Here is a 23,759-nt window from a genome sequence, read left to right as displayed (position 1 = left end):
GTGGAGAAAAAGTGGAGATTAAGAGGAGAAAAAGTGGAGAAAAAGTGGAGCATAAGAGGAGAAAAAGTGGAGAAAAAGTGGAGAAAAAGTGGAGAAAAAGTGGAGCATAAGAGGAGAAAAAGTGGAGAAAAAAGTGGAGAAAAAGTGGAGAAAAAGTGGAGCATAAGAGGAGAAAAAGTGGAGAAAAAAGTGGAGAAAAAGTGGAGAAAAAGTGGAGCATAAGAGGAGAAAAAGTGGAGAAAAAAGTGGAGAAAAAAGTGGAGAAAAAAGTGGAGAAAAAGTGGAGAAAAAGTGGAGAAAAAGTGGAGAAAAAAATGGAGAAAAAGTGGAGAAAAAGTGGAGAAAAAGTGGAGATTAAGAGGAGAAAAAGTGGAGAAAAAGTGGAGCATAAGAGGAGAAAAAGTGGAGAAAAAGTGGAGAAAAAGTGGAGAAAAAGTGGAGCATAAGAGGAGAAAAAGTGGAGAAAAAAGTGGAGAAAAAGTGGAGCATAAGAGGAGAAAAAGTGGAGAAAAAGTGGAGAAAAAGTGGAGAAAAAGTGGAGCATAAGAGGAGAAAAAGTGGAGAAAAAGTGGAGCATAAGAGGAGAAAAAGTGGAGAAAAAGTGGAGAAAAAGTGGAGAAAAAGTGAAACATAAGAGGAGAAAAAGTGGAGAAAAAGTGGAGAAAAAGTGGAGCATAAGAGGAGAAAAAGTGGAGATTAAGAGGAGAAAAAGTGGAGAAAAAGTGGAGCATAAGAAGAGAAAAAGTGGAGAAAAAGTGGAGAAAAAGTGGAGCATAAGAGGAGAAAAAGTGGAGAAAAAAGTGGAGAAAAAGTGGAGAAAAAGTGGAGAAAAAGTGGAGAAAAAGTGGAGCATAAGAGGAGAAAAAGTGGAGAAAAAAGTGGAGAAAAAGTGGAGAAAAAAGTGGAGAAAAAGTGGAGAAAAAGTGGAAAAAAAAGTGGAGAAAAAGTGGAGAAAAAGTGGAGATTAAGAGGAGAAAAAGTGGAGAAAAAGTGGAGCATAAGAGGAGAAAAAGTAGAGAAAAAGTGGAGAAAAAGTGGAGCATAAGAGGAGAAAAAGTGGAGAAAAAGTGGAGAAAAAGTGGAGAAAAAGTGGAGCATAAGAGGAGAAAAAGTGGAGAAAAAAGTGGAGAAAAAAGTGGAGAAAAAGTGGAGAAAAAAATGGAGAAAAAGTGGAGCACCCTTTGGTACCTTTCATGTGGCACTAAGGGGTGCTTAGCTTTGTATTTAGCCAAAAAAATGAAAAAAAAATGACGTAGGGTTCCCCCTAGTTTTGTAGCCAGCTAGGGTAAAGCAGACGGCTGCAGCCTGCAGACCACAGCTGGCAACCTCACCTTGGCTGGTAATCCAAAACTGAGGGCACCCCACGCTGTTATTTTAAATTAAATAAATAATTAAAAAAAAAACCACGTAGGGGTCCCCCAAAATTGGATCACCAGCCAAGGTAAAGCAGACAGCTGGGGCCTGATATTCTCAGACTAGGGAGGTCAATGGTTATTGGAATCTCCCCAGCCTAAAAATAGCAGGCCGCAGCCGCCCCAGAAGTGGCGCATCCATTAGATGCGCCAATCCTGGTGCTTCGCCCCAGCTCATCCCGCGCCCTGGTGCGGTGGCAAACGGGGTAATATATGGGGTTAATACCAGATGTGTAATGTCACCTGGCATCAAGCCCTGGGGTTGGTGAGGTCAGGCGTCTATCAGATACCCGACATCACCAACCCAGTCAGTAATAAAAAAAAATAGACGACAAACACATTTTTATTTGAAAAAACACTCCCCAAAACATTCCCTCTTTAACCAATTTATTAGATTGAAAAACAAATCCAGGTCTGGTGTAATCCAAGGGGTTGCCATGACAATCCACACTGTCCCAGTCAATGAAGAGCAGGATGTTCCCCATTGGCTGGGAGAGCAGTGCAGTGACCTGAGCTAACATCAATGGGTCAGCCCAGGTCACTGCAGGGGGGTGACAAGTGCTGCTGTCAGCGAGGTACATTACCTGCGCTGATCTCCAGCACACTGACAGCCCCTGTCACTGAGGTCAATGACCGGCGCCTTCACATCAAGCATCGCGAGAGGTCCGTGACGTCAGCGCCAGTGTCAGTCTCGGGTCGGAAGCGATAGGTGATGTGACAAGCGGCGGCCATGGAGGACAGTGACAGCGCTGAGGTCGGGATGGCGGGACTTCGTCTCTCTCCGCAGGTAAGCCGAGCGGGGGGGGGGGGGTGCGTGTGTGAGAGTGTGTGTGTGTGTGCGTGTGTGTATATGTATGTATACATGCCGCGGGCAGGAGGGGGCGGAGTGAGCTGAGCGGGAAGTGTGGGCTTCCTGCACGTAACTAAGATAAACATCGGGTTACTAACCAAAGCGCTTTGCTTGGATACCCGATGTTTATCTTGGTTACCAGCTTGTGGCAGGCTGCCAGCGATGGCTCCTGCACACTGTAGCTGGGAGGGGGGGGGGGGGTGTGCGTGAGTGAGAGTTTGTGTGTGTGTGTGTATATGTATGTATACATGCCGCGGGCAGGAGGGGGCGGAGTGAGCTGAGCGGGGAAGTGTGGGCTTCCTGCACGTAACTAAGATAAACATCGGGTTACTAACCAAAGCGCTTTGCTTGGATACCCGATGTTTATCTTGGTTACCAGCTTCTGGCAGGCTGCCAGCGATGGCTCCTGCACACTGCAGCTGTAAAAAGCCCTGCTTTTTGCTGCTAGAACCGTTCTCGAACGTATCTAGAACTATCGAGCTTTTGCAAAAAGCTCGAGTTCTAGTTCGATCTCGAACAGCCCCAAAAATCACTCGAGCTTAGAACTGGAGAACCTCGAACCGCGAACCGCGCTCAACTCTACTCCTAAGATATAAAGTTGACATGAAGTGCACATGAAAAAAAAGCTAAAAGTCCTAAAGGGGTATTCTCATCTGAGACATTTATGTTATATCCATTGGATATATCATGCACTACAGTGGCTCAGTGGTTAGCACTCTTTCTTTGCAGTACTGGGATCCTGGGTTCAAATCCCACCAAGGACAATATCTGCAAGGAGTTTCTATGTTCTCCCCGTGTTTGCGTGGATTTTCTCTGGGTTCTAAGTTTTCCTCCCACACTCCAAAGACATACTGATTGGGAATGTAGATTGTGGGGATATTTATGATCATGTCTGTTAAAAATGTGGAATTAATAGCGCTATATAAGTGAGTAAAATAAATAAATAGATATGCCATGAATTACCGTATTTTTCGGACTATAAGACGCACCGGACTATAAGACGCACCCTGGTTTTAGAGGAGGAAAATGGGAAAATAAAACTTTAAGCAAAAAATGTGGTCATGACACTGTTATAGGGCGAGGATCTGCTGCTGACACTGTTATGGGGGTAATGTCCCCAAATTCTCTACTAAGGTACCCCATCCTGGTAATGATCCTCCTGCTTTGTATATGATCCTGCTATAAACCCCCATCCAGCCTGTTCACATGCCCCCCCATCCAGCCTGTTCACATGCCCCCCCCATCCAGCCTGTTCACATGCCCCCCCTTCCAGCCTGTTCACATGCCCCCCCATCCAGCCTGTTCACATACCCCCCCCATCCAGCCTGTTCATATACCCCCCCATCCAGCCTGTTCACATGCCCCCCCATCCAGCCTGTTCACATGCCCCCCCCATCCAGCCTGTTCACATGCCCCCCCCATCCAGCCTGTTCACATGCCCCCCCCATCCAGCCTGCTCACATGCCCCCCCCATCCAGCCTGTTCACATGCCCCCCCCATCCAGCCTGTTCACATGCCCCCCCATCCAGCCTGTTCACATGCCCCCCCATCCAGCCTGTTCACATGCCCCCCCCATCCAGCCTGTTCACATGCCCCCCCCATCCAGCCTGTTCACATGCCCCCCCATCCAGCCTGTTCACATGCCCCCCCCATCCAGCCTGTTCACATGCCCCCCCCATCCAGCCTGTTCACATGCCCCCCCCATCCAGCCTGTTCACATGCCCCCCCCATCCAGCCTGTTCACATGCCCCCCCCATCCAGCCTGTTCACATGCCCCCCCATCCAGCCTGTTCACATGCCCCCCCATCCAGCCTGTTCACATGCCCCCCCATCCAGCCTGTTCACATGCCCCCCCCATCCAGCCTGTTCACATGCCCCCCCCATCCAGCCTGTTCACATGCCCCCCCCATCCAGCCTGTTCACATGCCCCCCCCATCCAGCCTGTTCACATGCCCCCCCATCCAGCCTGTTCACATGCCCCCCCATCCAGCCTGTTCACATACCCCCCCATCCTGCCTGCTCATATACTCCCATCCTGCTATATGCCCCCATCGTGCTCATATACCATCCTGGTATATGGCCTGTATCCTATAGCACAGAGAAAAAAATAAACGTTTATACTCACCTTTTCCTCACTCCCTGCAGCCGATCATCTTCCTCTCTGGCACGCTGATCTGTGTGTGTGGAGCCGTTCCCCTGCAGCACGCGATGTCTTCCTGTCTGTGCCGATCAGCTGACCAGCACAGATCAGCTGACCGGCACAGACAGGAAGTCATCGCGTGCAGCAGGGGGGCGGCTCCACACACGGGGACGGGTGAGTGCACTGATTCACTGCACCCCGCGTTGGTAATGACGCGCGGGGAGCAGTGAATACAGCCGCACATGATCACTCCAGGCTGTAATTGCCAGGGGTGATCATGCGGCTGGCTCTTTGCTATGCGCGCGTCCCCGCTCGTCCTCCCGCCCACCTGTCAGTGCCGGCTTCAGCGCTGAGAGATGGGCGGGAGGATGGGCGTGCATATGTAATGAGCGGGCCCACGTGGTCACGGCAGGCGCTGCTGCTGCCTGCTCGTGCCCCCGATGACCTGCAGCACCCTCATTCCCAGCCGCAGCCCTATAGTCAGACCATAAGACGCACCCCCAACTTTCCCCCAACATTTGGGGGAAAAAAAGTGCGTCTTATGGTCCGAAAAATACGGTACTGGTGAATAGGGAAATCACCTGAAAGACCCCCACAAATTTGGAAAACAGTGTTCTTTGTCCCATTTTATAACCGTTGTTGATGGAAAGGTAGCCGTACATGCTCAACTTTTTTTACTCACTATTATGTGAGTACAAATAATAAAATGAGCTAAATGAATAAGGCTTACTCATCTTAGGGAAATCTAACAATAGTTCCATATTGTTTTGTTGGTATAATGAATGATATTCTCACACATTGTAAGTAAACCTGTACAAACAATGGACAATCTCTAAGTATTACCGGAGCAGTCTTAGTTACCTTTGATCACTATCAATATCCGATTTCCAGCTGTTTCCAAATTGTACAACATTTGCGGCTTGAAGTCCATTTGGCATGAGTAATTCATCATCCTTACGGTCGTTGAAATTGCCGCACATACCACACACCTATATGTCACAGCAAAAAGACATCAATTACATGTTTTGAACACAAATTTGTGTATTGCAATTTTTTTTTTAGAAAGCTAAACCCAGTAGAACTCACCTTGTCATAGTAAGCGGTAGGAAGGACAACCTCCAGATGGTGATTTCCATCAAACTTCACAATCATTCCAAAATCTGTGGTCACCACAGTGTAGAGACCAACATTTCCAATATTGAGCCCGTTCACATTTCCAGACCATGGTGTTTGGATACGTGTGTTATCCACCTATTATTGAATGAGAGCCTTACTTAAAATGATAGAGGTCAAACCTGACAATACAAATTCAATGGCTTTTGTTTGAGTTAAAGCTAAAGGAGCTTTATAACAAAGGAATAATAATAATAATAATAATAATAATAATAAGCTCCCCAATTGGATGTATTAAAAAATGTTCCTGTGATGAGATATTTTTATAAATGTGTCTGTGCTATGGAATTGTGTACATTGTGCTATGTACTGTGTATTTCCAGTATTTGACCATGAAAAGATTCTCCAGATCATACCGAAATCTCCTGGCCAGGTGGAAAGCATAAATCACTTATAATCAGAGAATATACAGATGAAACAGCAGGGGCTTGGAGCTGCTGTTTTCTGATTTAAAAAAGAAAACCTGTGGATGGAGAGGCGCAATAGTGTCTTACCCGGTATATGAGAGGAGAGGAGGTGAAGGAATGTACTCACCTGTAGGGGTTGTGAAAGGTGGAAGAACACATGGAAGAACATCTAATGGTGGAGATAGCTGCAGCACTGGAGAATCAGGCAGATAGGAACTGATTTAACACATTTCCCTGTCTGTTTTACCACAGGAGGGAGTGTTTCTGCCATGTCACCAGGGCTGTAAACTAATCATAAATAAAATTAGTGACATATACAGTAAGCTCAGCAGTAACTACACTACTGACATAATTTTTGATGAACTCAGATGACTGGAGATGTGGCAGAAACGTTCACTTCCGTTTTACCTCAGGTATGGAAATGTGTTACTTAAGAAAGCAGCAGCTGCGAGCCCCTACTGTTTTTTCTGTATACTCATTCATCATATTTGACTTATGATTCCCTTCTGGCCAGGAACTGTGTTATGTGCCAACTATGAACTGAAGCAGCTCTGCATGGTCAGACATAGCAAATAAACAGTACCTAGCAGGGATACATAATTGTAAGATCTATTGAATGAAATGTACTTTGTTCGTGGGACTTTCTACATTGAGTTTCTTTCTCTATGTTTGTTTAAAGCATCCCACCAGCATTTTTTTCACTACTGGAGTAGTGCTTTAAACCTGAGTCATATGTCCCAAGTCTTATACTCACTCTATAACGTATTCATCTTTTTTTGTTGTCGCTCTGTTCCTTTGGTGCCTTCTTGTGATTGTAACATTTGACTGGCCAGAATTCAGAAGTTACATCAAGCTCTCAATACAAGCCTATGAGAGCTAGAACAGGGCTCTCATAGACTTGTATTGAGTTGTTACCTCCGGCACCCTCCATGAAACACCGGAGAAGCCGGCAGGTCACAAACACCTGATGACCAACAGGATCAGCAGTAAAGTCAGATGTAGACGCCAGAGGGTATGGGGCAGGGGACTTAGACTGAAAGCATCACTTCATCAGTTACATAAGAAAGTGCTGGCATGGTGCTTTAAGAAAGGTTACATCTGCTTGTAGTTTTGTATAAAATACAGAGAAATGATTGATAACCTAAATATAATTGATATATAGTATTATAATTAATTAGTATATATATGAAGATCTTACAAGAGTCTTCCTATCTTTCTGCAAGGTGATACGTTGTCCATAAATGTCAATATAAACTTCTTTCAGGTATGTTGCTGCCTTTTGTCCACGATCCTCTGTTTTTCCCTTGATGGTAAATGGGATTACGTTGCTCTTGTCACATATTTCCACAAGATAGTAAGTACAAGTGCCCATGAAACTGTGCACAACTTTATCAAATGTGTTGAAGTGTGGATCTCCAAATATATGGCAAGCTGCAATACCTGTAGGAGAACACATACACCAAAATAATGAATAGCTTATAACTATTATGACGGTATATATCTATTCTGCAGTGCTAATGTGTCAACAGATTTATTCTACTTTATTTGGAGTTAATCCATACAATTTAAGATTTTGTGATTGGCCAAAAACATATCAATAGGATCACCTCATCACTGAGTTGCTACTGCCATCCTATCATTTGTAAATATATCTAGACTTTGATGACGATGTCAAACTGAACATTCAGGTCATGTACAAATTAACCAAACCATGACATACCTAATCTTCAATCTGGCAAACTGAATTCTAAAGTCCTATGTTAAAATAGCTATAAAATAAAAATAATACTAAATATATATCATAATATGCAGTAATACACATACTAAAAAGTGAACTACAAACCTGAGGACTGACATCCCAGCACTCCATCCTGTCTTCTGCATTGTTCATAGACGCCACACTGCCAATTCTCACAAGTGATGTTGTTATTATTATTGCATGTGCAGCGCTCTGTGCAGTCCTCATGGCCGAACCAACTTTCTCCAAGCTAAAGATAACATATGAAAGAGTTCATAACCGCACAGAAAAGCACTGAAATAATAGTATGTATATGTATATAGTCTATATTATGAATTACGGAAGTGTTACCTGATATGAGTTGTTATTTTCATCTAAGCATCCACAATCACTTGGAGGAACACATCTGTCTCCGCTTAGGACATAGGAGTCATTACAGAAGCAACCTTCTACTGTCTCTGCCCTGCATGGTGCCACTGGTGGAGAGTTGAAGCAAGTCGCAGGGCATGTGGTGCCACAGCTCTTATAATCACTTCTTGCAGGACAAGAAATTGCTACAAAATATTGAAAAAAGGTTACCATAGATAAATTATGTGAAGAATGTCCAACTGGAGACTCACCTTACTAAATTGTTAATGTTGCATAAAATATTATGGCAATAAAAATCTTAAAATCTTAATTAAAGTGTTATTCCTAACACTCCCAGCATACTCGTAAATATCAACTTAAGGATTGATAGAGATCCAATTATCAAGGTCCTCATTGGTCCAAAGGACAGAATTCATTGAGTAGCCGCTGTGCATGTGCACCATTGTGCCATACATTCTAAAGAATATTGCGAGAAATAGCATAGTATACCATACGATGTATACAGAAAATGGAAACTTGAGAATTGGTAGGGATGCAACCTGTCAACAAATTAACAATATTTCAGGGAATGTTATTTCAAGGAAAGAATTTTCATGGATGAATGTTTTGCCTTTAAAGAACATTCACAGAAAGATTGTACTTTCAACTTTATGCCAAATGAATTAAACACACCACCAACTTCATTTCAAATGATACCTATCTGTGATAATTTGGCTAAAACGGTTGTTTGTACGTTTTTACCCGAAAAAGAATTGTTTTGCTCTAAATCGTTCATTATCATCAACTTTAATTAAATTTGTACGGGAATCTTAAAGTGCTTTCTCATTAGTAGGAAAAATAGCTGGAATACAAATTGAAAAGTTTATCTAATACTTACGGCAGAAGGTGTCTGATCTCCATTCAACGCATTCTCCGGCATCGGAACACTGTTGAGCATATGCTTGCAGGGCGTAGCATAGGGCATTTGACTCACCACCAGTGAAACACATGTCCATTACACAGTTGTCAAAGAAATTATCAGGCTTCACAAGCGCATGGCAGTCCTTGAAGATTCCTAATTAATATAAATATATACAAATGTCTAATGAATTATATAATAGGAGAGAATTATAATGAGTGTTGATGTGTACATGATTGTTAGAAACAAAAAGCCACTTTCCTATCCGAATACAGGTATTAGTATTTCATTCTATAAATAAACATACTAGTATATCATTTTAGAAACTATATATATTACCTGATGGATCAGTTATAATGCCACAGACTGTGCTCTTGCTGTACTCAGTTATGAGATTTGGATCACAGACTTCAAGGTCCTGACTACCACACCTAAAAACATTACATCAAAATATATCATACAAAGGGTATATATGTAGGATAAACAAGAGTTTATTACATTGACACAGCTTCTTATTAAATGTAATATTTTTTAATGAAATTAATGTGAAATTGGAACTTAAGGATTTACAATGAATAAGGGATTTCATGATGGTATTGGAAAACAGGCAATTTCTTTGTAAGAAAAGAAATAACATTAATTTGCAAATCATATTTGCAAAAAGTCAAAGTAATTATGGCTGAGGCATAATAACAGATACAGCCAATTTACAACTGTGCCGGTGGTTGCCAATCCTGTAAAACCCCTTCAACAACTAAAGGGAAGTGAATTGTAAAAGTATTTATCCAAATCTGAATATTCTAATTGTCTGCTATTTTAGTTTAGGGTATCTTAATACCAGAAAAGTTCTTTAAGAATAGCAATAACTCTAGTATGAACTTCAAATCAATGAATCATTTTTTCACGGAATATATATTTTTTTTAATTACATTAAAACTTTTAATAAATAAATCAACATTTCCCACACTTACACAATATTATCTTGTTCAACAAGCCAGCTATCACCAAGGTCATTTGAATCTGACGCTGTGCTGCCATCAGGTTTCAAATAGTCATCTCCCGCATTGCCATTGTAGTTGCCTAAAAGGTAAGAATATTGTCAGTTCCAAAAAACAACAACTTCCTTGAAGACTGTACACTGTAAGCAGGTACAAAAGTAAGACTTACCGCAAAGACCACACACATCACCCTTGATTGTTGAGGGCAGGGAAACATCAGCGTAATGGTTACCATCAAACTTCACTTGTAGTCCAAAATCCGTAGCCAAAATTAAATAACTTCCACTGATGTGCACTTTGACCCTACTGTCTAGAGCAGTTGGGACATTTGTTCGCTTTCCATCAACCTGTAACAAAAAATCAATTAAACTGGAAAATAAATACCAATTTATAATGCATAATGACAATGTAAACTAGGCGCCTCAACTCAATAAAATGGTGGTCCCCAACCTTTCTGAACTTGAGAGCCACATTCAGCTCTGAGAGAGGGTCACAAGCCACATTCAGATCTGAGAAAGAGCCATGAGCCACATTTAGGTCCCACCCCTGACACCCATAGCCCCCAATACAAGTATAATGACAGGCAAAGATTTTCCACAGAAATCACCACACCAAGGTAATATACCAAGATCCAGGATTTCCTACCTGCATTCAGATCTGCTCTTCCGTGTCGGGCCACTCACAAATGTCAATATCTGGAGACCTGCTCTTCATAGCTGTTTGCTAGACCTGGTGTAAATACACCAAAGCTGGCAAATAGCCACGATCCACACATCACAGGCCCATGAGCGACATGTGGCTCCCAAGCCTGTTCCTGTACATCTACATCCCCTGATGTAGATGTACAGGAACAGACTGGGTCATAAGTCATATTTTCATTTATAGTACAGTTTCCTTCCCAATTAGGACAAAAATTCTTAACAAACTTACATTCAACTTTTTGTTCTTTAGCAATGTGAAATTTGAGTTGTACACTTCTACATGTACTGATTGGATGTATGTTACTTTAGTGTTGGATCCTCTGTACTCATTAGTAGTGTAGACATGGAAATATGGGAATTCACTTGGTGTTACATTGCATAATTTAGTTAAAGTGTAGCTGCAATTTCCCATGTAATGATGAACTTGACCATCAAAGGTATTGTAGTGAGGATCTCCTGAGGCACTGCAGAGTGAAGAAGCTGCAATAAAACACATATATGTAAAGTTAATCCAAAGTTCAAACTTTAAACTACTATATATACTTGGAACAATCCAAACTGATCTTTATAAACATTTTTGTACTTGAACTTGGTTGAAAGTAAAGCCAAACATCCATGACTAATGTACAAAAAGACATAAATATTGTTAAATATGCATTAGAGAGAGCCAACAATAGTGTGCTGTCCTTCATGCAAAAAATACTCAAACATACTGTATATTGTAATTTTTTTTTTAGTTAATTTGGGAAATTGAAAGGATAATATTCAATTCAGAAAAGTTAAAACATTTAATTTGTGAATCTATATCGTAGATGCTTACAATGTAAAGTATTGTTTAGCTGGTTGCTGTAGATTGGGTTTCTCCAATGCCCAATGATCAGCTGCTATTGCAGGGGGATCCTGTATCTGGATACTCAATTCCAGTGCAAATAGATGATATACATTAAAATGAATGTCCAACCATGGAATAATTGGGATGGACATGGACTTAGTTTGTTTCCATTTTGAGTCATGGAAGAGTCCCGTGTTATGGAAATGACCCACTTTAAGACATGTTATAAGGATTTTTTCACAGTAAATTAATTATTTTGACTGTGACATTCTACAATATTCTCCAATCAGTTCCATAACATCACAGATTTTTAGATTGTAGGAAAAAAAATTCAATCTCCTAAAATCAAGCATGCACTTTTAAAACTTGTGACACTTACTGATTATCTCAGGTGTTGTTATAATAGTAGTGATAGTGGTAGTTGTAGTAGGTGTTGTTGTCGTTGTAGTTGTTGTTGTTGTTGTTGTTGTTGGACTTTGAGTAGTTAGAGCAATCGTTGAATCTAAAAAAAAAGTATATTGCAGTAAGCAAAGTGTGATCTTCTGAAGCGCCAGGTCACAAATGGTACAAAACTAATTTTTGCTATATATGATTGTGTCAAACATGTTACCAGCAATTTGTAGACACCACAGAGCATAGCTGAATATATCTTGTTTCTTATTGAAGTATTAGAGATCTTAAATATAAACTATAGAATTTCAGAAACATTTCTTTTTAGTAAGGTAATATGTTAATATATGGTATATTTGCCAAAGAAATTACACTTATCAGTTTTACCCTCTTTCCAGCCAACTTGCACTAAACACACGCACAAATTATATTATCACAAAAGCACTTTTTAATCCAGAAGTTTGAGAGCCTACATCCTCTTAATGTTTCCAGCTCTTTGGTGCAATGAATCACTTACTCTAGCTGGATAACAGTAAATCATGTTATTATTTATTTACCTGTTTGAGGGTGTGTAAATGAAGTAGATGCTGCAGGAGGAGTTGGGGATGGTTTGTTTGGATCTGGGGAAAAAAATGTAAAGAAAGTTTAGTAAAAAAATGACATAAAAAGAAAAATGCGAAAATAAAGAAAACTGGAAAAATATACTTACCACAAATAGTGTTTGATATCCAGTCTCCCAAGAAAACTCCAAGGGCTTCACAAGCTGTAGCATAAGACTCTAGGACACTGCAAACCAGATCATCACTTCCTCCTGTGACACACTGGTCAAATACACAGCTCTCATAATATTGGTGAGGACGAATAACAGTATGGCATGGTCTGAAGGGTCCATTATTTTGCCTAATAATCCAGCATTTCAGTTCAGCCTCTTGTTGGATAGAAGGAGGACAGACTAGTGGTGGTGGAGGAGTGGAATCACATCTAAACAGGAAAAATGAAATTTATCATTAATAACAAAATAATTACATTTACAGATGTAAAAATTGGTCACTATAGTGATGGCTCCTGGACCCCATAAGCTTGGTGTTGCATGAAGGGCTTATATGACAGACTCATTGATCATTTGTTTTTGAGAAGCATCTACATGCTTTGGTATTCCTAAGATTTTATCTTATCTGTGTGCTCTTGTGATAAGTAAAATATTCAAACAACTCAAGATCAGTAATTGTCTTAATAGGGAAGATTATGATTGGTAATTCAGCTATAGACAAAGGCAAAGAATAAACAATAAATGCAGCCATATAAATGCAAATAAAGCATGTAATGATTACAATTTTTGCATGTTAGAAATGTATTTTTATTACTGTACTTACAGCCATCCATCATCTGGTACTTGCCAGCTGTTTCCAAACTCATTGACATTTGTTACAATGCTGCCATCGGGTGTCATGAAGTCATCAAAGCGGTTATCATTGTAGGTGCCGCACAATCCACATAGTGCATCCTTGTAATACTCTTTCACTCTCACAAACAATTCATGATCACCATTAAACTGGAGCTCAAGACCAAAGTTTGTGCTGACGGTAACAAAGTGGCCATTCTGTGTGATTATTATGCCAGACACATTAGCAGGAAGGGTGACAAGCACATTATTAACCTGAAAAAAGAGTCACAGAGGGAAAATGTTTATACATGAAAGCAATAGTCTTATTCATACAAATTCATACTCTTATGGTAGTAAGTCATCATAACTATTAAGAGTTGAGAGGATTCATCAACGTATTGGCCCAGGAGACAGAATTTTTACATATGCTAGCTTGAGGGCAATATTACAGATAATGATACTTACTTGTACAATGTTGTTCTTTCCAATGTAGATCTCTATTTCATCAATAGTCAGAGTAACAGAATTGATGGCGGTCCAGCTTGGGTTACCTCTGTGCTCATTGCGGGTGGTGATACTGAAGTTGCGAGATGAATTAGCGCATATCCCTACTACAGTATAAGTACATGCACCCTGGAAGTGATGGACGGTGCCATCAAATGTGGTGTAGTGGGGGTCTCCATATATGTGGCAGATTGCTGTGCTTGGTTTGTAGCATCCCAAAAATCCATTCTGCACCTTACAAATTTCATCTTCTGCACAGGACATTGGTGAACAGCTAATAGTGTTGTTTCCTAGACAGGTGCATTGGTTCTCACAGTTATCTGGAATGAATTGTTCTCCTTCCTGTCATTAGAAAACATTATTAAAATGAATGTGGGCACTAGACACACAGCAAAGATAAAGACAGTATTACTTAGTTGCATACCTTATAGTACACATCATTGTCCAAGCAGCCACAATCTGACTCTGGTACACACGTTCCTCCACTGATGACATATCCAGGATCACACTCACAGCCTTCAGAGCATGGCAAGCTGCAGTTTCCTGTAGGGTATGGGTCTACACATGTCGCGGGACAGGCAGATGCACATGTGGTGAAGTAACTGTTTTCTGGACAATCACCAGCTAAAGGAGAAAGACTTGTTAATGATACAATCTAACTATATGGTAACTTCCCTTCTCTTTTCTTGTTTGTGAAAATTGAGAGATACATGTGAAGATAACATGTTTGCCTTGATGTTTAAATTTCATGGTGTAGCTTTTGCGACATCGTGTAGGTTTTGTGACATTTTGAACTTTTAGAATTTAACAAGAAAAAATCCAAAATGCGGGTAGAGTGCAAAAGTGGACTCACAGAAATCCTCAAACCCTTATTAAAATGTAAGTTTTACTAATAATTATTAAAAAAAAATCCCATAAACACACAAACAGATAACGAACCAGGGTCAGGTTACCCCTCAATTAGTAAATACAAATTACAAAGGGACGGTGAGAGGAAGGAATGGGGGGAGGGTGTTGTTGGAGTGAAAAACTCAGATGACCCTCAATGATACCAGTGTCCCTACCTAACAACGGAGGGTGTGACAACTTAAGTTACCGGGCGCCCCCGTTCCACGTTGACTAGCCCTCTTCCCTCACCCTAAGATAAGGAGGGAGGGAGGGGAGGAGAAGGGGATAGGGGGGGAACCGTCCAAATAATTCGTCCTAATAAAAGAGCAAGAGATCTGGACAAGAGGGCTTTGCAAAAAGAATGTCAATGGATTTTTCATTTGAAGTCCCAGGTACCTTTGGGCCTGAATGAAAGGCTCTCCTATGCCCCTTTTTTGTGATAATAGACTGATTTTTCTCCCTTGAGGGACATATTTGCAGTGGTGTTTTTCTTCCCCTTTGTCAGCTTAAATTTGGGTATTAATAAACACGATAGTTAATATGCCCCCGACATTGACCCGAAGCTAGGGGTCACGGTTATATGGCTCTGGAATTATCCATGAGTATTATTATTTATACTGTTTACAGAAACGCTGGGAATTATGGTCTTGACAAAACTGTCATTTTGACAACATCATGACAGTGTGAGCCTTGATTGACTTATAGCATTTGGGCGCATTTTGCTTGAAAATAAGCTCAATACGTATCTTGAATATATTAGTATGCCATGGTTTGGCCAGAATAATTATTTCAGAGGGACTACGGTATTTATCATATTATATATTACCATCACTATTGGATTACAATCTGGATAGATTCTGATGTCCCTTCTATTTGCATCTGGCCCACTATTGAATGGATCTTGTCTGTCTAATTATTCATCCTAAGGCCTCTGCCACACTCACGTGAAATTCACGCACGTGCCGAGAGACACGTATTTCCCCTGCGTGTTGCGTGCAGGTAAGTACGTGTCTCTGGTACGTGCGGGACACGTGTGTTCTACGTGTGCTATCCGCGATAGCACACGTAGAACCGGTAATTAACATACTCACCTGGTCCTTCCTGATGTCCGCGCTGCTGTCCGTGGTGCGGATCCTCAGTCTCCAGCCCTCCCGTCTCCCCGCTGCTGCTGCTGCCAGGCAGTGAAGTGAATATTCTATGAGAATAATGAGCGTCGGTCGGCAGCAATTGGCAGCAGCAGCAGAGACAGGAGGGCTGGAGAAGGTGAGGTAATGTTTTGTTTTTTTTCACTGACACGTGTGTTTTCTCCAGCGCGTGTCACACGGGACCGCATCCACACTACACTTGTGTGGTACGGGTGCGGGCCGTGTGTCACCCGTGCTGCGGGAGAAAACACTGACATGTCAGCACTTTGAAAAACGCACACACGTACAAACGCACACGGACACACGTTCCGTGTGGTTTTACGTGTGTGTGCCTGCTACAATAGGGTAGCATTGCTGAATGTGTCTCCGTTCCGCCGGTGCGTGTAAAAAATGACAAACACGTGCCGGCGGCACGAATGTGTGTTGCAGGCCTAATACGGTGGCACACTGTTAGTTACTCTTAATTGTCCTATTATGGCTTTGATATCTTATTTGCGTATGCATGAGAAAACTTCCATGCACGTATTTTCATAGCTCACATAGGAGGGCTGTTGCCACAAATGCGTGTGCGCGGGGAGGCATCCTTGTGACTGACGTCACGGATATGAGGAGTGGGGTTAGCACTTGTGTACTTTGAACGCCGCCCACCTGATGTACTATGCTCCTATAGCATATCTTGTTTGGCCTAGCCTCTCTTGCCGTGATTGCGCACTGGTGAAAATGCATTAGTTGAGCTGATGCCGCCTGTATGGTGACATCAATTGACACGTGTGTGCATTGATTTTACCGGCTCTAGTGTTGTGATGTCTAACGTACAATGATTGATTGCTCTCAGTGAGAGAAACAAAATTAAAATTTTGTAGTTGTGATAGCTTTTAATGGCTAACTAAAATAAAAATAAAATATGATGTTATAAAGCAAGCTTTCTAGACATCTCAGGTCTCTTCTGCAGGCGTGGTTACCACGCTTGAGGAAGAGACCTGAGATGTCTAGAAAGCTTGCTGTCTAACGTACACGCACAGACATTCTGACGCCGCCTATATGGGTACGTTATTTGACACATGTGTGCATTGAGCTTACCTGCTCTAGTGTTGTGATTTTAACGGACATGCGCAGATATTCTTTATGGGACATTGTAGCCCTACATCTTTATTGGCTGTGGATACTGACCACTTCCTGGTGCTATGATTTAAAACCCCCACTGTTTCACATGAACGCTGCTTACAGCCATGGATCACCACCTTAAAGGATTTGCTGTGTCTCCCCAAGCCTCCTGAGGAACCTTTTATGGGAAAGGAGAAACGCATTGAGGCCAGGCAGGGATGAAGACCTGCTATTTCAGGGAAGTGACTATTTCTTTATTCCCTCTTTTGTCCTATGTTGTTTAATAGCATCTATAACGGGGGCGATTGGCACCCATTGAAAGGACATTAAACATTAGTGGGTGGTAGAAAATCTATCTGCCGCTTACTCAGTCCTGTTACATTTATATAAGGATTGTGGTGGCTCCTTCTGTGGTATATCTTAATATTACAGATTAATTTATGAGCTAAATTGTGCAGTATTTTTCATCTTATTGTGTGGTTGTATTTTTTAATTGTTTTAGGTCAGGGACTATAAAGTATGGATATATTTGTGTCCTTTAAGACATAAAATTCCCCTCCCTTATCTAATTGGGACAGTTTCCCCTATCCCCCTCTCCTCCTCTCCCTTCCTCCTTATCTTAGGGTGAGGGAAGAGGGCTAGTCGACGCAGAACGGGGGCGCCCGGTAACTTAAGGTGTCACACCCTCTGTTGTTAGGTAGGGACACTGGTATCATTGAGGGTCATCTGAGTTTTTCCCTCCAACAACACCCTCACCCATTCCTTCCTCTCACCGTCCCTTTGTAATTTGTATTTACTAATTGAGGGGTAACCTGACCCTGGTTCGTTATCTGTTTGTGGGTTTATGGGATTATTTTAATAATTATTAATAAAACTTACATTTTAATAAGGGTTTGAGGATTTCTGTGAGTCCACATTTTAAACTTTTAACTGAAGAATCTGCGGCTAGTCTCCATGCAACAGACCTTTCACATGGGTGAGCTGACTCCATTTAAATTTACTTTGATTATATGTGAAAATACTTACGACAGAATGTGCTGTTTCGCCAAGATATAGAAATGCCTTCCTTCTGGCATGCATCCGCATAGGCTGCTAATAGACTGCAGAGTATTTCTGGATCCCCATTAAGTGCACACATGTCAAACAGGCAGCTTTCCAGGAATCCTCCAGGACTGATGACTGCATTACAAATATGGAAAGGACCATCCTTACTAATTAGAAGACCACAGAATGCATCACTTCTATACAACTGATCATCCTCTGGTGTACAAGTGGGTGGTGGTGAGGGCTCTGGATCCTCTGGACTGCAAAGTGGATCATCATCTTCTACAATCCAGCTGTGTCCTAGCTGTTCAGAGTTCTCTGCTTGGAGTCCATTGGGCATCATGTAATCATCTTGTCTGCGGTTGTTAAAGTTACCACACATCCCACAGGTTAGGCTAGAGTAGTTGCTAGGAAGTTTCACCTCTACAGAAGTATCTACGTCATATGAGACGGTCAGCTTAAAATCTGTCTGGAGGCTGACATATTTCCCAGTCCATTTAACAGTCACTGCTCCTCCAATTAACGTGACTGGAAGTGTGGTCCAGATGTCATTGACCTGTGAAGAATTGCAAGAAGTAGAAGTTGCAGTAATTTTGTATCTGTCCAGTTTAATCTCTTATATGAGCTAATCCATTGTTTGTGGAACTGAAGTATAATTTCAAAACTCCTAGCCAGAGAATTTCAAGAACTTCTTGGCCATTATTATATGTTCAGTACACTTTCCTTTGTAAAAAAAAAAATGCTACTCACCAAAACACGATCTTTTTCATTTTTCATAATTTGAACTTTTTGCCCATAAACTTCGACAAGGACATGCTTCACAAATGACACAGTGGGATCTCCTCGGTGTTCATTTTTTGCTTCAATGTTAAAATACTGTGGAGAAGAGGTATTGTTGCACAACTTTGCAAGGGTATATGTACATAGACCCATGAAGTTGTGGTTCAGTCTATCGAAGGTGTCATAGTGAGGATCATTATGGACCCGACAAATTCCATATGTGAAATAGTGGCATCCTGGTACACCATTTGAAATCCCGCAATACTGATTGCTGGGACAGGAATCACTGACACATTCTAAGCCACTTCCAGCTGAGGGGCATCTGCACTTTGTAGAACAAGTATCATCAGTCCAGAACTCAGAATCTACTTCATAATATTTATCATCATCCCAGCATCCACATTTGTCGTCTGGAACACACTTATTGCCATAAAGCACATAACCTGAATCACATATACAGGATTCAGCACATGGAAGGGTGCAGGTGGCTGGGGCTCCTGGGTTGACACAGGTAGCTGGACAGGCAGTACCGCAATGCTCAAAGTGACTGTTTGGAGAACATTTTGGTTCTAGAAATAAATAAATAAATCAATAAGTGAATTAAATCAATAAGTAAAATATATTTAAAGATTTTGGGACACAGGGATTATGTTTATTAGTCACTTTCTGTTTTTTGTTTTGCATGTTTAGCTCCTGGCAGACACTATTCTATATTAGCATAATTTGTGTTTCTTTGAAATCTATAAACATTTAAGTAATTTCTTAATTTCAAAATATGTATAATATCTAAGTGTAGCCTTAATAGATGAACTACTGCATGTTTTTGAGTTACCGCTTGGCCTGCAGAAAACTTTTGCTGAATATTTATACCTACTTAATTCGCCTTGTATCAATTAATAAAATAATATTTCTTTCAAATAAAGGTATTAGGAAAAAAGAATGAATGGTGCACAAACTTTAAAATCCAATATTCTTAGTGAATGTGTTGCTTCTTCAAACATTTGTTAGTGTAATATTTGTAAAAAAATGAGTTGAAATGTATAAATGGTTTTCAGAATGTAAGGTTTGATATTGACTTACGACAGAAAGTGTCGTTTCTCCACTGTCCAATAGTAACTCCATTTGACTGACAAGAATCAGCATAGGCCTGAAGACTATCACACAATATTTCCGCATCCAGGTTGGTTTCACACAAATCATATACACAGTTATCGAAGTAAACTAGAGGATTGATGACATCATGACAATCTTTGAATGGTCCATTTTTGTCCGTAATGATTCCACAGATGCCATTGCTGGCAATGGTTTCCTTATCTTCATCAGTACAGCTGGATGGATGGTCAACTCCTGGAGTGCACCTTTAAAACAAATTAGTGACCAGTTGTTTTTAGGCAACTTCTTTTTCTATGTTGCATGCACAACATATAATATATGATAAAGATAAGTTCATAGAAGTAAACCAATATTGCAGTCAATAATAATTGCTCACCTTGTGTCATTATCAACCTGCCAACTGTTTCCAAAACTGTTTGAATCAGGTTCTAGTACACCATCTGGATTCAGGAAATCATCAGCTGCATTACCATTGAAGTTTCCGCAAAGTCCACACACTTTACCAGAGTAGTATCCTGGGATAATTACTTGGACTTTGTGGTTTCCATCAAACTTCACTTGCAATCCAAAGCCTGTTGTCAACAAGACATTGGATCCACTTATGAATACATTGATGTCCGGTGAAAGAGATATGGGCAATGTTGCAATTTTTCCATCCACCTAGTAATTAAATAAAAATAGACTGTAAGAAAAATAAAACATACAAATATTCTAAAATCAGTTAACCCCAAAAACTTAAGGCCGGAGCCCAGAATGCTAATCTCTCGACAGGAGCGTCTCAGCTGTATAGAAATAAATGAAGCTGACCCACTCCTGTCCAGAGAGTAGCTGCTGTGTCAGGTTATGCACTGTGAGACTTGCATGAGTCATGCACGGGTAAATCGCAAGTGTGACTCCAGCCTAAATATTACTGTTATAAAAAAAAATCTACTCAGGGACAAAATGTATTTTACACTATATAGTTTAGCTATTTCAGAACCATAAATTGGTTCAATTGTTTTGGGGGATAGTTTAAAAATATAAGACAAATATTTTCCACGGTTCTCAAAGGTTAAAGCTCCTTTACTACTTTTACTAAAAACAATTACAGATACTCTTTGTATTTTTCTACTAGTATGATAATAAATAAAGAGACTTACTTTAACAACTCTGTTCTTCTCTAATGTGATTCTGTATCCATGTACATCCACATTCACATACTTGACATAGGATACTCTATTGTTTCCTCCTCTGTGCTCGTTAGCTGCTTCCACATTGAAGTTTGTGAGATTTCCATAATCTCCACAGAGTTTGGATAAAGTGTAGGTGCAGGTTCCCATAAAGTGATGAACCTGGTTATCAAAGGTGTAGTAGTGGGGGTCTCCACTCACCTCACAATTACCTTATTGAAATAAGAGAAATGTTTTAAAATAATATATTTATTTTTATAGAATAAAGATAAAACTTGAAAATTATTCATGGCATTGAGTGTTACAATGTCTATCAAAATTAAAAAAAAAGGATCAAAGTTAATATATTGTGCTTAGGTGTTCAGAAAATTGTGTTTCTATTAATAAAAAAGGAATATATATTTACAGGCACCTCCTTGATAATAGAGTGGTAATAAAAAGGTAACTGTGAAAGATGAAATATTGATTCAGACAACCAAGTAGATTACAAAGCGGAAAACTATGAAGAACGGGCAGGGCATAAATCATACCAGATGTTAGGCGTAGTTCCAACAAGCTACTTTCACAGTATTAAAATATTTAAATGCAAATTGTGCAAACTTAAAAAAGATGAAAAAAAAACAAATCACCAGAGAGTGACTTAATTGAGTAATTCAAGTAACGTTATCAATGATATGAATTATATTATAAAAATAATCACACTATAGCATTCATTTTCCCAGAGCACTATAGGAAAAATGTAGCACTGTAATTGGTTTCCAGGGACAAAAAGACTAGAATTTTTGCTAGTTTCAAGAAAAAGATGCACTAGAAAATGTCATTCCTGAATTCAATCTGAATAGGAAAGAGTTGAGTCTTCCAAAAAACAAATAGAAAAGTAATTGTGGGCAAATTTGTATGAACTGTCATTGTTGTATACTATTCAAAATCATGTGATTTAATGTCTGTGACAAGCTGTTGCCTTATTGATATATTTTATTTTGTCTAAATTGTCAGACAAAAATATATTGCACAAATATATTCCAAGTAATCAATAATAATATTTTTAAGGTTGACAACATACCAGATTCCGGTGGAACAAATGGTGTGGTTGCTATTGAGGTTCTTGAAACTGTAGACCCTATTAAAAGAAATTAAGTTTTAGACTCATATTACTTAAATTTGTAATTGTTAAGACCAATTTCAGTTTTGTATTGTGAATACATTGCACACATTTTAAGAAAAATGCCTAAAATATTACATGGCTTCTTGCATCACTGATTTTGCTTTCATGTATTAGAAACTATAATACCTACTTACTATTTATATTAAAAGAGTTTTTCCACTAAATAATTTTGTTACCTTTGTATAGAATAACCGATCATTGTCTAATATACAACTCTTTGCAGATGTTGTCAGTGGTGGAATTTGACTCTACTATCAGAGCGGTGTAAGTCTACAGTGTTAACCACAGTGCTGTAACTCTTCATAACATTGATTTGGTAGTGGAACCAGTGGTATCTCATAAGTGTCCAAGAAGCATTTTTCAACATGACAATGCCAGGCTGCATGTTGCTCATCTTAATGTAAGCAGCCTTGTGGATAGGCAAATAAATTCCTCTATTTATATAATTACTTGAGGCTCACACTAAACCCAAAGTGCTATAGTTTACATCAGCTAATATACTACATTGCAAAAAATATTTCTCATACGGGGTAAACTATATTGTTACCATTCTTTAAAAGCATAAACAAGAAGAATAATCCATTGCTAGAGAAGCAAAAAATCCAGAGATCAAATAAAAACTGAAACAATAGAAAAATTCTACAGTCAAATTTTGTGAGAAAGGGCACCTGTCATGTTGGTAACGATATTAACCTGCAGATATGGGGTTAATATGTTGGAAAATAGTGTTAGAAAGGTACTTTGCAGTCGTAAATGCTCAGAGATGAGTCCTACTTTTGACTTGCACTCAACGATAGCCAGTGAATTTTCTGGAGACAAAGTGGGCAGCACCATGACGAGACCTTCTGGAGGGAACGTCACATCAATCCTGCTCCCAGGACTATGGATTGCAGTGGAATAATTTATGGTAGCTGGACCACTATAATCTTTGTTTCAGATACAAAAAGTAGTTGTATGTTACATTGATTTGGTAGAGAAATCAGTGGTTCTGACACTTATCAAAAGCCAGTTTTCAACATGACAATGCCAGGCTGCATGTTGCTCATGGTACTATGAACAGCCTAGTTTATAGCAAAATTTGTAAGCGTATCTATTTTTTCATGTAGCGTCTCTACTTATATCTCAATGAACCTAAATGTTTTGAAAATGTATGCATTTTTTCCATCATTTGCATATCATTGAGCTATCTAAGGATCATGTGATTTCCATAACACTTTATTATAAGCCAATAACTGATATCAAAGTGCATTAGTTTGCATCACGTTAATTACTATATTACAATATAAATCCTTTTACAGTAGACTAACTCTTATAGGTGCCAATTCATATGATATATTCATAGCTCATACAGGACCTGTGAACTTCAGAAAGTAATCATAAATCACAGCCCCAGGAATAGAAGCTCTTCAATGTTCCCTCATGAAGGCCTCCTCCTGGCATTTCTCATGGGATCTCTAGGCTAAACATTTGATAGTGTTGCATTGGAATAAAGCAGCTGAGGCTGCAATGGACAGTTTTCCTTTTCAAGGCTGACTCCAAGATTTGCCTTGCAATT

General features: G+C 40.1%; 1 protein-coding gene across 1 annotated transcript in view; it reads right to left on the bottom strand.

The window, feature by feature from the left end:
• Nucleotides 1-23,759, bottom strand: part of LOC142297270 (IgGFc-binding protein-like) — a 133,627-nt gene that overhangs the window by 24,360 nt on the left and 85,508 nt on the right. Inside the window, exons 33-54 of the mRNA XM_075341525.1 lie at nucleotides 22,103-22,159; nucleotides 21,010-21,251; nucleotides 20,247-20,530; nucleotides 19,838-20,115; nucleotides 18,728-19,326; nucleotides 17,960-18,533; nucleotides 14,221-14,420; nucleotides 13,758-14,138; nucleotides 13,282-13,565; nucleotides 12,618-12,889; nucleotides 12,466-12,528; nucleotides 11,898-12,020; nucleotides 10,916-11,166; nucleotides 10,155-10,332; nucleotides 9,959-10,067; nucleotides 9,327-9,418; nucleotides 8,967-9,143; nucleotides 8,072-8,274; nucleotides 7,826-7,970; nucleotides 7,181-7,422; nucleotides 5,489-5,653; nucleotides 5,264-5,391 (exon numbers count right to left, since the gene is read on the bottom strand). Coding sequence (XP_075197640.1) covers nucleotides 5,264-5,391; nucleotides 5,489-5,653; nucleotides 7,181-7,422; nucleotides 7,826-7,970; nucleotides 8,072-8,274; nucleotides 8,967-9,143; nucleotides 9,327-9,418; nucleotides 9,959-10,067; nucleotides 10,155-10,332; nucleotides 10,916-11,166; nucleotides 11,898-12,020; nucleotides 12,466-12,528; nucleotides 12,618-12,889; nucleotides 13,282-13,565; nucleotides 13,758-14,138; nucleotides 14,221-14,420; nucleotides 17,960-18,533; nucleotides 18,728-19,326; nucleotides 19,838-20,115; nucleotides 20,247-20,530; nucleotides 21,010-21,251; nucleotides 22,103-22,159 — 5,047 coding nt within the window. The remainder of the gene's footprint in view (nucleotides 1-5,263; nucleotides 5,392-5,488; nucleotides 5,654-7,180; nucleotides 7,423-7,825; nucleotides 7,971-8,071; nucleotides 8,275-8,966; nucleotides 9,144-9,326; nucleotides 9,419-9,958; nucleotides 10,068-10,154; nucleotides 10,333-10,915; nucleotides 11,167-11,897; nucleotides 12,021-12,465; nucleotides 12,529-12,617; nucleotides 12,890-13,281; nucleotides 13,566-13,757; nucleotides 14,139-14,220; nucleotides 14,421-17,959; nucleotides 18,534-18,727; nucleotides 19,327-19,837; nucleotides 20,116-20,246; nucleotides 20,531-21,009; nucleotides 21,252-22,102; nucleotides 22,160-23,759) is intronic.

Source organism: Anomaloglossus baeobatrachus, chromosome 3 (assembly GCF_048569485.1).
Source record: "Anomaloglossus baeobatrachus isolate aAnoBae1 chromosome 3, aAnoBae1.hap1, whole genome shotgun sequence".
Lineage (NCBI taxonomy): Eukaryota > Metazoa > Chordata > Amphibia > Anura > Aromobatidae > Anomaloglossus > Anomaloglossus baeobatrachus.
Note: the sequence above shows the minus strand (reverse complement) of the source record. Positions and strands in the feature narration are given on the sequence as shown.